Source organism: Silurus meridionalis, chromosome 19, assembly GCF_014805685.1.
Source record: "Silurus meridionalis isolate SWU-2019-XX chromosome 19, ASM1480568v1, whole genome shotgun sequence".
Classification (NCBI taxonomy): Eukaryota; Metazoa; Chordata; class Actinopteri; order Siluriformes; family Siluridae; genus Silurus; species Silurus meridionalis.
The window spans coordinates 5,146,190-5,160,200 of NC_060902.1; the positions used below are offsets into that span (position 1 = coordinate 5,146,190).

Below are 14,011 nucleotides of genomic sequence, written 5' to 3' on the forward strand. Positions count from 1 at the left end.
CAGGAGGATTAAGGCAGTGCTAGATAACAATGGTGCACACACAAAATATTGACACTCTGGACACAGTTTTGACATGTTTACTGAGGGTGTTCTCACTTTTGTTGCCAGCTTTTTTGACAATAATGTTTGTTGAATCCTTTTCAAAGGACAGTGCATCTGGAAATTATTCACAGAGCTTAACTTTTTCTACATTTTGTTATGTTACAGCCTTATTCCAAAATAGATTAAATTCATTATTTTTCTCAAAATTCTACAAACAATGCTCCATAATGATACCATGAAAGAAGTTTGTTTAAAATCCTTGCAAATTTATATAAAAAAATAAATAAATCACATGTACATAAGTATTCACAGTCTTTGCCACGACACTCAAATTTCAGCTCAGATGCATCCTGTTTCCACTGATTATCCTTGAGATGTTTCTACAACTTGATTGGAGCCCACCTGTGGTAAATTCAGTTGATTGGACATGATTTGAAAAGGTACACACCTGTCTATATAAGGTCCCACAGTTAACAGTGCATGCTGAAGCACAAACCAAGCCATCAAGGAATTGACTGTAGACCCCTGAAAAGGGGAAGGGTACAGAAAAATCTCTGCAGCATTGAAGGTCTCATGAGCACAGTGGCCTCCATCAAAGAGAAGAATTATTCCAAAGAAAATGCCAGAAAGTTTCCAAAGTTTAGGACTATTTAAAAAAAAGACAAAGAAAACACTGTACAGTGCGGTAACTGTTTGTTTTTAAGTAATTTGAAATAGATTTTTATATTTATATTTATATACAGTGCTGTCAAAAAGCCCCTTTGCAGTGGTCGTGTAGAGCAGGTAGTGAAGCACATTTTTAAAGCTGGCGATATACACATGGATTTCAAGCAGCTTTTCGGAGATAAAAAAACACATCATGATTCTGTGCTAGATTTCATTAATAAATACATGTGTGAATAATAATCCTTTGTTTAATTTTGATGTAATATGGCAATTAAATGCAATAAATGGCTTTTGTTTTCACCGATATTCTTGTATGCATTTTTAGCAATAAATTATTTTTTTTAAGAGACCTGTCTTATTTTCACCTTCCCATTTAGTATTGTACTTTACTAAGGATAAAGTACATCTTAACTAATTACTTTATTATTTGATGAAATAATCATTAGAATACTCGATTACTAAAATAATCGATAGCAGCAGCCCTAATTTGAAACAAAAAAATTTTATTTTGTCATTATCATAACCCATTATTTGATAGGGTTGATGAAAATAGCTTCATATTTTGTATCAAAATACTTTAGTGTTTTGCAAATTTGTAGTATTAAAATACTGTAAAATACTTTGTAAGAACTCTACATGATGACATCATAAAAAATGATTAGTGCGGTAGACTCGGTAGTTTAATCATAACAGAAAATTGATCCATATGGAATAAGGGGGTTGCCAGCTTGTATATTAATCATTAAATAATTATTGAAATGCTAAAATGTTTGTTTTTAATGTCCAAATATGTATCCAATGATTTTTTTAATAAATATGATTGCCAGAAATTTTACCCTAATTGAAGTAGCTGTTTAGTAGGATCATTTTGCTGCCTGACACATAATATATTGTTATATTTATAATTAACAATCAAATGAGTAATTAGTTAGAAACTAGTAGCTATAAATACGGGTGCCATCAGTTGTCTTCTACTGCTAACTACTACTAAATACTACATTGTGCTTGTTTAACAGTAATTAATGTTGTTTTACAACCATCTTAAGTTGAAACTTAGTTTAAAATTGTGCATTTTGAGTTTTAAGTTCAGAACGATTTTTCATCTTTTTACTATTGCCATAAAACCTCGACAGTTAAGCTATAAGCTTGTATAGAAATCTGCCCCGATTGCCTTGAATTCACATGTCTAACAAAAGATTAATTTAAATGGACTAAGACTCGTGATCAAAGATGTACAATGCTAAAAGAATCTTGTTCACAGCACACACTAAGTTCCCCTCAAAGTTATATCAGTATACTGTAACTTTTTACAGTTTTTTCTAATATCTCCCATGAGCCTTTCTCATTTATCTCCTCCCAGCAAAATCATGACATTTCCTTTTTAATACCAGCCCAGTGGCAGTCAAAAAGCAAAGCCCCTGGCTGCCATGAAAAAAAAAGAAATGCCATCCTCTCATCTTTATTGAAAGTGATTGTTTTTTTCTGGACCATTTTTAGGATGTTTTGCCTCAAGGTCTCATGAGGAAAAGCTGTACACTATTTCGAGGGATTCGGACAAAGGCACAATGTATATTATCAAAGTATTTGTTTTTAAAGGTCAGTGGAGTCAGAACACTATTCTCTCTGGGGTGAACTTTGCTCACATAAAGGGAAACTGTTTGAAAATGTCAATCCTTGGTTATATGGCTAGACATGACATCTTTTATTCTGTAAGTGGGAGCATTTTTATATGAAGGATTGGTGATAACACTTTAATATAAGTCTTAATGTTTTATAAAATTTGCTTTATAAATGGAAATATGTATTGGCTCATACCCTTAATTTTGCAATTTCTCTATATGAACGTTTGACCAACAATTAGATTATGACATTATAACAATAAGACTGGTGATTGAATAACACTGATTATCACTTCATAACTTCATCATGGCACCTGTTAGTGGGTGTGATGTATTAGGCAGCAAAAGTGAACATTTGTTAATATGTTAGAAGCAGGAAATATGGGCAAGCATAAGGATTTGAGAGAGTTTGACAAGGGCCAAATTATGTTGGCTAGGCGACTGGGTCAGAGTATCTCCAAAACTGCAAACTCTTGTGGGGTTTTCCTGGTCTGCAGCGGTCAGTATCTATCAAAAGTGGTCCAAAGAAGTAACAGGGTTAGGGTTAGGGTTAGGAATCTGTGACAGGGTCAAGGCTCACTGATGCATGTTTAGACTGTAGCTCAAATTGTTAAAAGTTAAAGCTTTTAATGTTTAACAGTTCAGAAATGTTTTGGTAGCATAAGAGGGACAATGTTGGTCAAATACAATGCTTATTTTTTTGCATTAATAAAAATGCTCTGATACCAATGTCCAATTTCACATGATATTTTGACTAGACGTATTTCACAAACTGTGCTATGTAAAATAACACTGCAGCATCATCTTCCAATACAAATGAGATAATAAATCTTCTTATAGTATTTGAACAATATTGTTAAAATACAGCATAAGGGCAGCTATGCTATTATTCATAGAGCGGTGACGAAAAGGTATTCATAAACATTAAGCATTGAAATTTACCTGGAAAAAAAAAATGCCATGCATGAGAGCACTTATGTTCACCGAGCACTGAGCACTGAGAAGTGTATATTTCTTTATCTGTCACTGATTAACACTACATGTTTCTTATGGCACCTTGTAGTTATTTTTTAACACATTCACGATGCATCATGTTCTATATGAAAGATACTGGCTCAGTTTAAACACCACTTATTATCATTAAACAGAGTATGTTACTCATTTCAAAATCTGTACATACAATTATACATAGCGATTAGTACACCATAGATTCATTTCGAGTTTCTGGAAATAGAAAGGAAGACAGAGAGACGTGGTGGTGTAAAGAAGAAGTGCAGGAGAGCATAAGGAGAAAGAGGTTGGCAACACAGAATTGGAATCGACAGAGTGATGAGAAAAGTAGGCAGAAGTACAAGGAGATGCGGCAGCAGGTGAAGAGGGATGTGGTGAAAGCCAAGGAAAAGGCATACGAGGAACTGTATGTGAAGTTGGACACTAAGGAAGGAGAAAAGGATTTATACCGATGGAAAAGATGTGCTGCAAGTTAGAGTAAAAAAGGATGGAGATGGAAATGTGTTGACTAGTGAGGAGAGTGTGTTGAGAAGATGGAGGGAGTATGTTGAGCAGCTGATTAATGAGGAAAATGAGAGAGGAGAAGGTTGGATGGTGTGGAGATGGTAAAGCAGGAAATGGATAGAATTAGTAAGGAGGAGTAAGGAAGTGAGAGCAGCGATTAAGAGGATGAAGAGTGGAAAGTCGGGAGGACCAGATGACATACCGGTAGAAGAATGGAAATGTTTAGGAGAGATGGCAGTGGAATTTTTAACCAGATTGTTTAACAAGATTTTGGAAGGTTAGAGGATGCCTGAGGAATGGAGAAGGAGTGTGCTGGTACCGATCTTTAAGAATAAGGGAGATGTGCAGACCTGCAGTAACTACAGGGGAACTAAGTTGATCAGTCACACCATCAAGTTTTGGGAAAGAGTAGTGGAAGCCAGGCTGAGGGAAGTGACTATATGTGAGCAACAGTATGGTGTTATGCCGAGGAAGAGCACCACAGATGCATTATTTGCTTTGAGAATGTTGATGGAGAAGTATAGAGTCAGAAAGGTCAGAAGGAGTTGCATTGTGTGTTTGTGGATTTAGAGAAAGCGTACGACAGGGGCCCGAGAGAGGAGTTGTGGTTTTGTATGAGAAAGTCAGGTGTGTCAGAGAAGTATGTGAGGGTGGTGCAGGACATGTATGAGGACAGTGTGACAGCAGTGAAGTGTGCAGTAGGAACGACAGACTGGTTTAAGGTGGAAGTTGGATTGCTCTGAGCCCTTTTCTGTTTGCAGTGGTGATGGACAGGTTGACGGACGAGGTCATGATGATATTGTAATTTGTGGTGAGAGTAGGGACAGGTTGAGAAGAGCCTGGAGAGCTGGAGGTACGCAGTGGAGAGAAGGAAAATGAAAGTCAGTAGGTGCAAGACAGAGTACATGTGTGTGAATGAGAGGGAGAGCAGTGGAGTGGTGCGGTTGCAGGGAGAAGAGGTGGAGAAGGTGGAGGAGTTCAGGTACCTGGGGTCAACAGTGCAAAGTAATGAAGAGTGTGTTAGAGAAGTGAAGAAAAGAGTGCAGGCAGGGTGGAGTGGGTGAAAAAGAGTGATAGCAGGAGTGATTTGTAATAGAAGGGTATCTGCAAGAGTGAAGTTTATAGGACTGTGGTGAGACCTGCGATGTTGTATGGTTTAGAGACAGTGACATTAAGTAAAAAACAGGAGGTGGAGCTGGAGGTAGCAGAGCTGAAGATGAGATTTTCATTGGGAGTGACGACGATGGACAGGATTAGAAATAAATTTTTTAGAGGGACAGGGCATGTAGGACTTTTTAGAGACAAGGTGAGGGAGGTGAGATTGAGATGGTTTGGACATGTGCAGAGGAGGGACATGAGGTACATCGGTAGGAGAATGCTGGGGATGGAGCCACCAGGAAGAAGGAAAAGAGGAACACCAAAGAAGATTATGGATGTGGTGAGGGAAGACTTGCAGGTAGTTGCTTTAAAAGAGACAGATGTAGAGGACAGACTAGTATGGAGACAGATGATCCGCTGTGGTGACCCCTAATGGGAGAAGCCAAAAGAAGAAGAAGTTTTATTTTGAGTTTCTCATATTTAAGATCCGGTTTGACAAACTTCTAAATGCTTTCTAAAAAAGTGGATGCCCAATGTGCTTTTCTGGTCTGCCATTGTATTGTATTTAAACAAAGTTGGCATGGGCTAATAAAACTAATAAATCTTTCCACATTACAAAAATCTGCTCACTTTTTAGCAGGCCTTCTTGAGCAGATATACAGTGTTATAATCAGACATACCTGTTTATTAAGTACACCAACACAGACAACAAAGACAGTCTTACAATCTCAGGGAAATTAATATATTAAGTTGTCTAAGGTAGGGATTCCTTTATCCTAGAGAAAGAACTACATATAATCCCAACAACATGTTGCTCTCAGCTAATACCTGGCCGTACCTCTATATGACAGATGGAACAAGCCATGACAAATTTAATTTGAGTTACGTTAAACCCCTATTCCACACTCCCCAACCTTCTTGTTTGTGGGAAGAGCATATTGGAGCATGCTGTGTCCTCACCTTACACTGGCTTAAGCTCTGTGTCGAATTAGGTCAGCAAAAGCATGAAAAAGTGCATAAATCTTGATTTCCTGTCCTCTGCTTGGAGGCTGTAGCTGCTATGAATATTAACAATGACCTTGTGTATATAACACCCTCACTGAGATGCAGTATTGTGCTTTTTACATGATACAGGCATGCACTGCCTCTCCAGTGATTTTTAAGAGGGCAACATTATACATTTAAAGCAGTAAACTCGGAATACAATGATTGGTGTAAATTGTTATCAGAAGCTACTTGAGAATTTTTCGTTTCCCAAAAGTGATACATATCATCCTGTTCAAAAGTTTACAACCCATTTACTCTTAATTAATATGCTGCCTTCCTGAGAATCAGTAAATGTATTTTTTATGGGGGGTTTTTCCTTAAAAAACTGGTAGTTTAACTGCTCAGGACAAACAAAGGACTCATCAACAACTATCAAAAAAAAAAAAAAAAAAAAAAGTTTTTATGATCCCGCTTAAAAACAAAATAAAACTTTTGCAAATACTTTAAGCCAGGGGTCACCAACCTTTTTGAAACTGAGAGCTACTTCTTGGGTACCGGTTAATGTGAAGGGCTACCAGTTTGATACACACAGTTTTCAGTTTGATCTGAAATGACATATTTGCTCAATTTACCTTTTATTATATGTTGTTATTAACTTATGTGGTCACTACTTATGTGGTCCTTGCGGGCTACCTGGGGCCCGCGGGCACCACGTTGGTGACCCCTGCTTTAAGCCATATGACCTTATATATAAGTTTATGTAGTTTAAGAAGCAGACACTGAATGTGACTGAGTAATTGATAAACATATAATGCTCTAATTCGAAGTTACTTTGAACTCTCTAGCATTTAGGCGCACAAACACTTCAGTTTACATAATAGCAATAAGTTTGAAATATATGCTATTTTAAAAATATACAAAGCAACGTTATTGCACCACTTTAGAATAATTTAGTTGCCTTTGGGAAAAAGCTAACTTCAAATGTTTTTTGTTTAGCTAAATTTAAGTACAGCCCTGCAGGTATGCTTTTTTTTGCTATAATGTTCACTGGATAAAAGTTCCACAGAACTCTAATAAGGTTTGTGCAACTTTTCCAAAGTCAAATTCACTTTCAGAGGAAATAATCAGACTTTTTTTTCTTCTGCAGAACAGCTCAACAGTGAGTACATGGCATGCATGCTAAAGTATAAAGTATAAAAAATATGTTTTTTTTCTGCTTTTCCTTTGGGTTCTCAAGTTCCCTCCTTCCAGAAAAAAATGCCAGGAGTTGGATTGAATTTGCTAAATTGCTTTTAGGTATTAATAACTGTATGAATGTATGTATTCCTGTATGTATGAACAGTATCCCTGAAATATACAGTACATGATGCTCCCAGGATAGGGATCAGATTGAAAAACTAACGAATGGACTTGAATTTACAAAATGTACTCTATTAAGCTTGAGTATGCAAATGCCTACACATTGCTTAGTCAGTTAGCTAATACTATGGTAACTTTCAGTTTCTATATGCTCAAGGATTCATGTATGCATGCATGTGTATATTAAAGTTATTACACCAAATATGCATGTATTCAATCCTTGACCTAGTGTATTAATAACTGTATGAATGTGTGCATACATGGTGCATTTCCTCCCTATATATGATGTTCCCATTATAGGCTTTAGATCCAAGATGTAAAGAATTAAGCTCAAGTCTCCATATGATTTCACAATGCTTGGTTAATTATCAAATTCTTTGCTAACTTCCAGTTTGTATATGCTCGAGGATTCATGTATGCATATACAGTATCACAAAGTGTGTATTAAAGTTGATTAAATTACATCAAATATTGATGTATTCAATCCTTGACCTAGTGATCTAGCAGAATGTGGGGCATCTGGTAAATGCTGTAAATAAAATGCAGTAATCCATGTTAAGGTTTACATTAGCTCGACTTTTGTAGATTTACACACTTTTAGGGGTATATTGTACACATGAAAGTTTTTATGACTTTACAGGATTTTTTTACGAATGCCAAGTTTCTCGTCTAAAAACAATTTATTAATAAATCCATTTGTGTCCAGTTTGAGAAATGACAAAATCTTGACAAGGTCAGGATATTTTGAAGCTGTTTATATTACTATGCAGGTATAGAGGTGAGAATGACAAAAGGAGAAAGATACGTATTAAATATTTAGGGCTTTCCTTGAGGGCCCATATGCATCAATCCTGAGAAAGTGTCTGCTGTGGAAAACTCTTTTGTCCATTTTAGATTATTTTCAGACACATGGACATGTGCTAAATAGTTTTAGATATGTAAAAAGTACATAACAGCTCCAATAAATATATGTAACAATATGATATTTACTAAAAGGTATATAAATATTTTTTTGTGACATTTCTGACATTTCTGACCAACATTTTTTAAAAAATCACATCACAAGAAGGAAATTTATTCTGTGAGTAGGAAAACCGTACTTTTTACCTTGATATTAGGTTTTCTTGTTGAGAATCCTCGAAACCATCCTGAAACAAAAAGACAAAATGTGTTTAAAGTTTATTATTCAATTTACAGCCTGCTTTTTAATTGTTTAATTACAATGAGGTTAAATACAACACACTAGAAAGATGGTGGACATCATCATCATCAACAACACCAAAAGTTATATAAAACAAACAACTACTACTACTATATTATAACAACATAAGAATAATTTGAATAATTTTTATTCTTACAGTATTAGCAGTCGTAGTTCAACATTGGTTGTATTGTTGTTATTCATTTTTATTGTTGTTGTTATCCATTTTTTCCATTAGTATATGTGTTTCTCTTTATCGTACCATTATTAGTGGATTATAAGCCTGTATATTAAAGTAGACAATGATTCAATGTCAAATGATTATTTCCTCATGCTTCTTAATACTTACTTCCACTTACAGAGTCTAGATACTCATGGGATCTAATTAACAAGCGATGTAGATCTGCAATAAAATTTATATGAATTCTGTTCTCGCTCCCATTTAAAGACATTTTATTCCACATAATGGACCAAAGGTGTGTAATATTCATTTTGAGTAACAGAAGCAGAGAAGTTTAGAAGCTCTTATCAAATCATATTCAACCTTTAGCAGTGAAATTATCTATTTTCTATGTATGCATGCAAATGAAAAACATTTCGGAAAAGAAATTAAAGCATACAATACCGCACACAAACAATGATGGTGACTCATCCACATATAAAGTAATATGTTGTTGTTTTTTACTCTAGGTTTTAGAGAAAAATCTTCTCTCCAGATTGTGTCCTTTGAAATAAATACTTAAAAAACTATTTATACACATATCCAGATTTTTTTTAAATAGTGTTTTTTTTTAGCTTAATTAAATATGCTGAAAACAAAATGTTAGAATATTGGATTAGATAGACAAAAAGTGAGGTTTTGGTGGTGTAGCAGGTTGCGTTACAGTCCCACGGTTACGATTCTTAGCTATGGTTTCTGCGTGGCTTTGCCTATACCGTGTCCTTGTGGGTTTCCGGCATGTTCTCTGACTTTATGCCACCTCTCGAAAAACATGACAGTAGGTGGGGTCAGTTATTGTTCTAATGTATAAATTTATGTGACATTGCGCCTGTTAATAAACTGGTGTTACATCTAGGGTGAATTCTTTCCTCACACTTAGTATACCCAAGACAGGACTGGGAAAACTGGGAACACTGACCTGGATAAAGAAATAACTGAAAATAAAAAATGACGATACACACATGACTACCAAAGTCTTTTACAGTGTGTAAATTAGAAGACCACTGGTCAACCACCTGCCTTGTGTGTGCTCACACTGAAGCTTTACTTTGTGAAATCTTGAATATAACAAATCAGTTCCAATCTGTGTGGTCCTATGATAGCGATTTTTCTGTTTCATATTCTAGATCTGAACAGTCCTGCCCAGTGCCCAGTACTGTTGGGGAAGGCCCTGGATTCCCCTGGAAGTCACAATTTATTTACAAAGTACATTAAATAATCATTTATTTATAACCCACATTCAGAAACAATGACTGTTAAGAAAATGCTGTTCAGACCATTAAAGAAAGATGATTAAATCGAAAAAAGATTAAATAGAGACTTTATACTGAGGCAGTTCAATTCAGATGGTTTTTATTTGTAGAGCGCTTTTAACAATGGACATGGTCTCTAAACAGCTTTACAGAGATACAGTGATCATAAAGTTATATAAAAGAATGTATAAGTGTAATGCTCATAAGTCTGTTCCATTTAACTGTAGGTTTGTCCCTAATGAGCAAGCCAGTGCTGACTGTGGCAAGGAAAAACTACCTGAGATGGCATGAGAAAGAAACCTTAAGAGGAACCAGATTAAAAAATATCCATTCATTACATGTCCATCATTGTTGATGCGTGTGCAGTGATACGTGCTTAAATGCAAAACTGTTTATGCACAGTCAGAAGCTAAAAATAAATATGCTTTCAGGCGGGACTTAAAATCACCAAATTCGGTGAGGACTTGATATGGAACGGCAACTCGCTCCAGAGCATTAGTCCAGCAACTGAGAACGCTCTGTCACCCTTTGTTCTTAATCATGTCCTGGGGACAGTTAACTGAGTCTATATACTCATGGGATCTCATTAAGAGGTAAGAGGGAACTGTAACATTTTAATATTAAACCTGTTAATTTCTCATTCCTGCTTTAAAGGTATCTAACACACAATGGACTAAAAATGTGTAATATTTATTATTATAATTATTTATTAACAATAGTGATAAAAAAAAACCTTTAGAAGCTCTTATTCATTGTTCAAGTGGAACATTTTCAACCTTTTACCAGGATTAAGCAGGTACTGAAGACAAAATGCATAAATGTTTGCTGAAATTTGCTCCCAGGATACCTTGTCATTCTGAGTTGTACTTCTGCATGTTGATACCTGACTGCAGATTTAAGGGTGAATGTTTTTACTTGAAAGTATTTAAATTTCGTTTTCTTTTTCTTAAAGTATATTGTCTTTTCATTTGTACTTTGTGATCACATTAAAGGTGGAAAAAAGATTGTATTATTTATCTTTTATTATTTTTTACATAACACCTGTCTAGACATCTTTATATCCACTGAATGTCACAAGACCATGAGTTATCTTTCAAAAGCTAGACCACAGTTTATCTTCCAAATGATGGACTTCTAAGGCACAAAACAGCAAAGGCAATGTAGTACTCATGTATTTACTAATTTATTAAATTATTTACACTAAAAGCAGATGGCTGCTAATGTTGTACAGATAATAGAAGATTAGTATTAAAGCAACCACAAAAAATAAAAGCTACAAGGTTGACAAAAATTGAGGAACTAACTACATCCAATACTGCTTATACCCACAGATGCAGCATGCTCCTCAGTAGAAAAATATGTTGTTTATGGCGTAGGCTCTTAATTTTTTGTAACACAATATCAGTACTGTTAATATGTCTATATAATCAGCTCAAAGAGTAGATCATGAATTTGATTACACATCACAGAAATGTTTCATTGTTGGACCAAAAGCATTATGTGCGAATGTATGAAATGTTACTCATGTATTAAGGGTCAAAGGCAAGTGGTGCATGACATTCACATGCTCACGATGAAAGACTCAGAGTAAGAAATGCAGAGACATAAAACAGGCTGCTGTAGCAAGCATGTCATATTTTATCAAATTTTCCTCTCAATTACAGATCTATGATATTCCATCTTAAAAATCGCGAAAAGAAGCCATAAAGCATGCCTAGCCAATACCGCATGGCTATAGAGCACACCAAAGGACTCATTCTGAATCTAATTCATCCATAGGCTTAAGGTGCTTTTTAATCTTACGTATCAATTTCTCCACTCCTGGCCTTTGTCTGGAAAAGAAAAATTACCTGACTGCACAGACACTGAGTCGCTTATAATCGTGTGCTATGAGCTGTGGGCTCAGAGAAAGAATACCTCATGCATAGTCTGATTTACTACTGCTTAGTATGAACATACATCAGAATATAATGCAAATTTTTACTCAGTTTAATTTTGTTATTCAAAAATACATTGTTTAACAGACTCAACAGATCACATTGGGAACTCCATTTATAAATTTAAATCAGGAATTGTTTGGCCCACTTTGTGTTATGAGCAAAACAGCCCTTCATCCAGAAGAATATGCAGAAAAAGAAAATAGCATTAAAAAAAAAAGTGTGTGATAGACAGAGAATGAGAAAGATATAGGGAGAAAAGATAGGGAAAACAGGGAAAAAAGACAAAGGTTAAATTCACTAGAAAATTGGCAAGATTTTTGCGTAATTTTGGATGTGCTCTAATAACTTGGACACATAACACAGATCTAATCCCGCTCTGCTAACGACTTAACATTTTGATGCAGCTCCTTGCAATTGAGCGGCTACAAGAACGGCATGAAATATTCATAAGCGGGTGGCTGAATGGTATGCACCTGTGGCCATCTGTCCCAAAATGTAGATGCTACACCTGCTGTGTTAATTGTCCACAGTCCATCTTTGTTAACATTTATAGCACATGGCTTGTGACTGGTAGGAAATTATCCTAAAATTAAGTGTATCCCCATCAACATCAACTAGGTTTGTGCAAAAAATTTTAACCTCTTTACACGATCTCACAATGTCTAAATACTTGCTGTAATCTGGTTATATTACACAGAGCATTCTAAAATCTTTCAGACCATTTTGTCACATTTTGTTATGTTGCTGAAATGGTTTAAATTTATTTTTCCACAACAATCTACACTACATTACCCATAATGGCAAAGCAAAACAAAAAAAGATTTGCGATGTATTAGAAATATAAAAATGAAAAACATAATTTCTCAGACCCCTCACTATAGTACTTGAAATTTACCTCAGGCAAAGATATGGCAAAGACTACAAAGAAAATTCTCCTGCACTAAAAGCTCTTAAAATCCCTTTAGCCTTTATCATTCTTAAATAGAAGAAGTTTGGAACAACCCGGACTCTACCCACAAGTGGCCCCAAGTCCAAACTGAGCAATCAGGTGGGAATAAGCTCTGTTGTGTATGTCTATTTTATGCTAAAGCCAGAAAGACTGACTACTACAGAAATCCCAAGAATTAAATTATATGTTACATGCAAAGTGTTTTGTTCAAAATAAAAATAAAGTATTAATACTAGCATGCTAACCGTGTCATGCTTAATGAACATTAGCTATGTTGCCAAAGCAGAAAACATCCCCCTTAAACTTTTATTCACTCTCAGTTGGTTAAACGCTTCTATAGTTTCTAACACTTTTCAATGCTCTTTCAGAAAACTAGTGCTGTTGTGGAGATGCACATTAGCTGGCAGCAACAACTTTTAGTGATTATCACAAAACCGTGATGAACGACGGCTAACAGCGCAACTGAGACAAGTGTGACTGACACCTGATGAAATGTGTCGTCTTTTCCCCAACAGGGTTTCAGCAAAAGGACTTCTGCTGTCAAGTCTCGGCTGTTATTTGCAGTTCCAATAGTGGCAGATCTATCACAAAGTGTGGCCATCTATTTTCTCACCATTTCTGGACCTGAGGGATGATGCATGCTTTTTCTGTTTATCTCTTTGGCTGTTTACTTTAACACTTTTTACAGGAAACCAGAAACTCTGTGAAAAACTTTTAGAAAAGGCTAAAATATCGGAATGTTTTTTACAGCAGGAAGCTGCACGGACTCATCCATTTGAGTCTAATCCATAAATAAATGGACAGTAACTGTCTGCCTTCCCACATAGATGATTACAAATGGAAAAAAAAGAAAGAAAATTTCCTCTCAGAGTAGTTCAGCCATCTAGCCATCCTGTGTCATACCAATGCCAGATTTGTCTAAAAATGTTTCAAATGCTTCGATTTTCCAAGCATCCATTACTTTAGAAGCATAGGGCAGCAGGGAAATAATCGATTTACACAGTGAACTGCTTACCCCTACAATCAGAGCCCAGATTGTTCCATATTATGTGCTTATCTCACCTACTGACCCAGAGCTTATCCATCAAACTGCAGACACTTTTTTTTTTTTATTCATTTAGCCATAAACTTCTTACTTTCAGTATAATGAAACATCTCACAG

At 35.6% G+C, this 14,011-nt stretch overlaps 1 protein-coding gene across 6 annotated transcripts in view; it reads right to left on the bottom strand.

Annotated features, from left to right (window-relative positions):
- The window catches only part of dock3 (dedicator of cytokinesis 3), a 228,867-nt gene that overhangs the window by 162,656 nt on the left and 52,200 nt on the right, over window positions 1-14,011 (bottom strand). For all 6 annotated transcript variants that reach the window (XM_046875282.1, XM_046875279.1, XM_046875280.1 and 3 more), the window contains exon 3: window positions 8,394-8,434. In XM_046875282.1, the coding sequence (XP_046731238.1) occupies window positions 8,394-8,434 (41 nt within the window). The remainder of the gene's footprint in view (window positions 1-8,393; window positions 8,435-14,011) is intronic.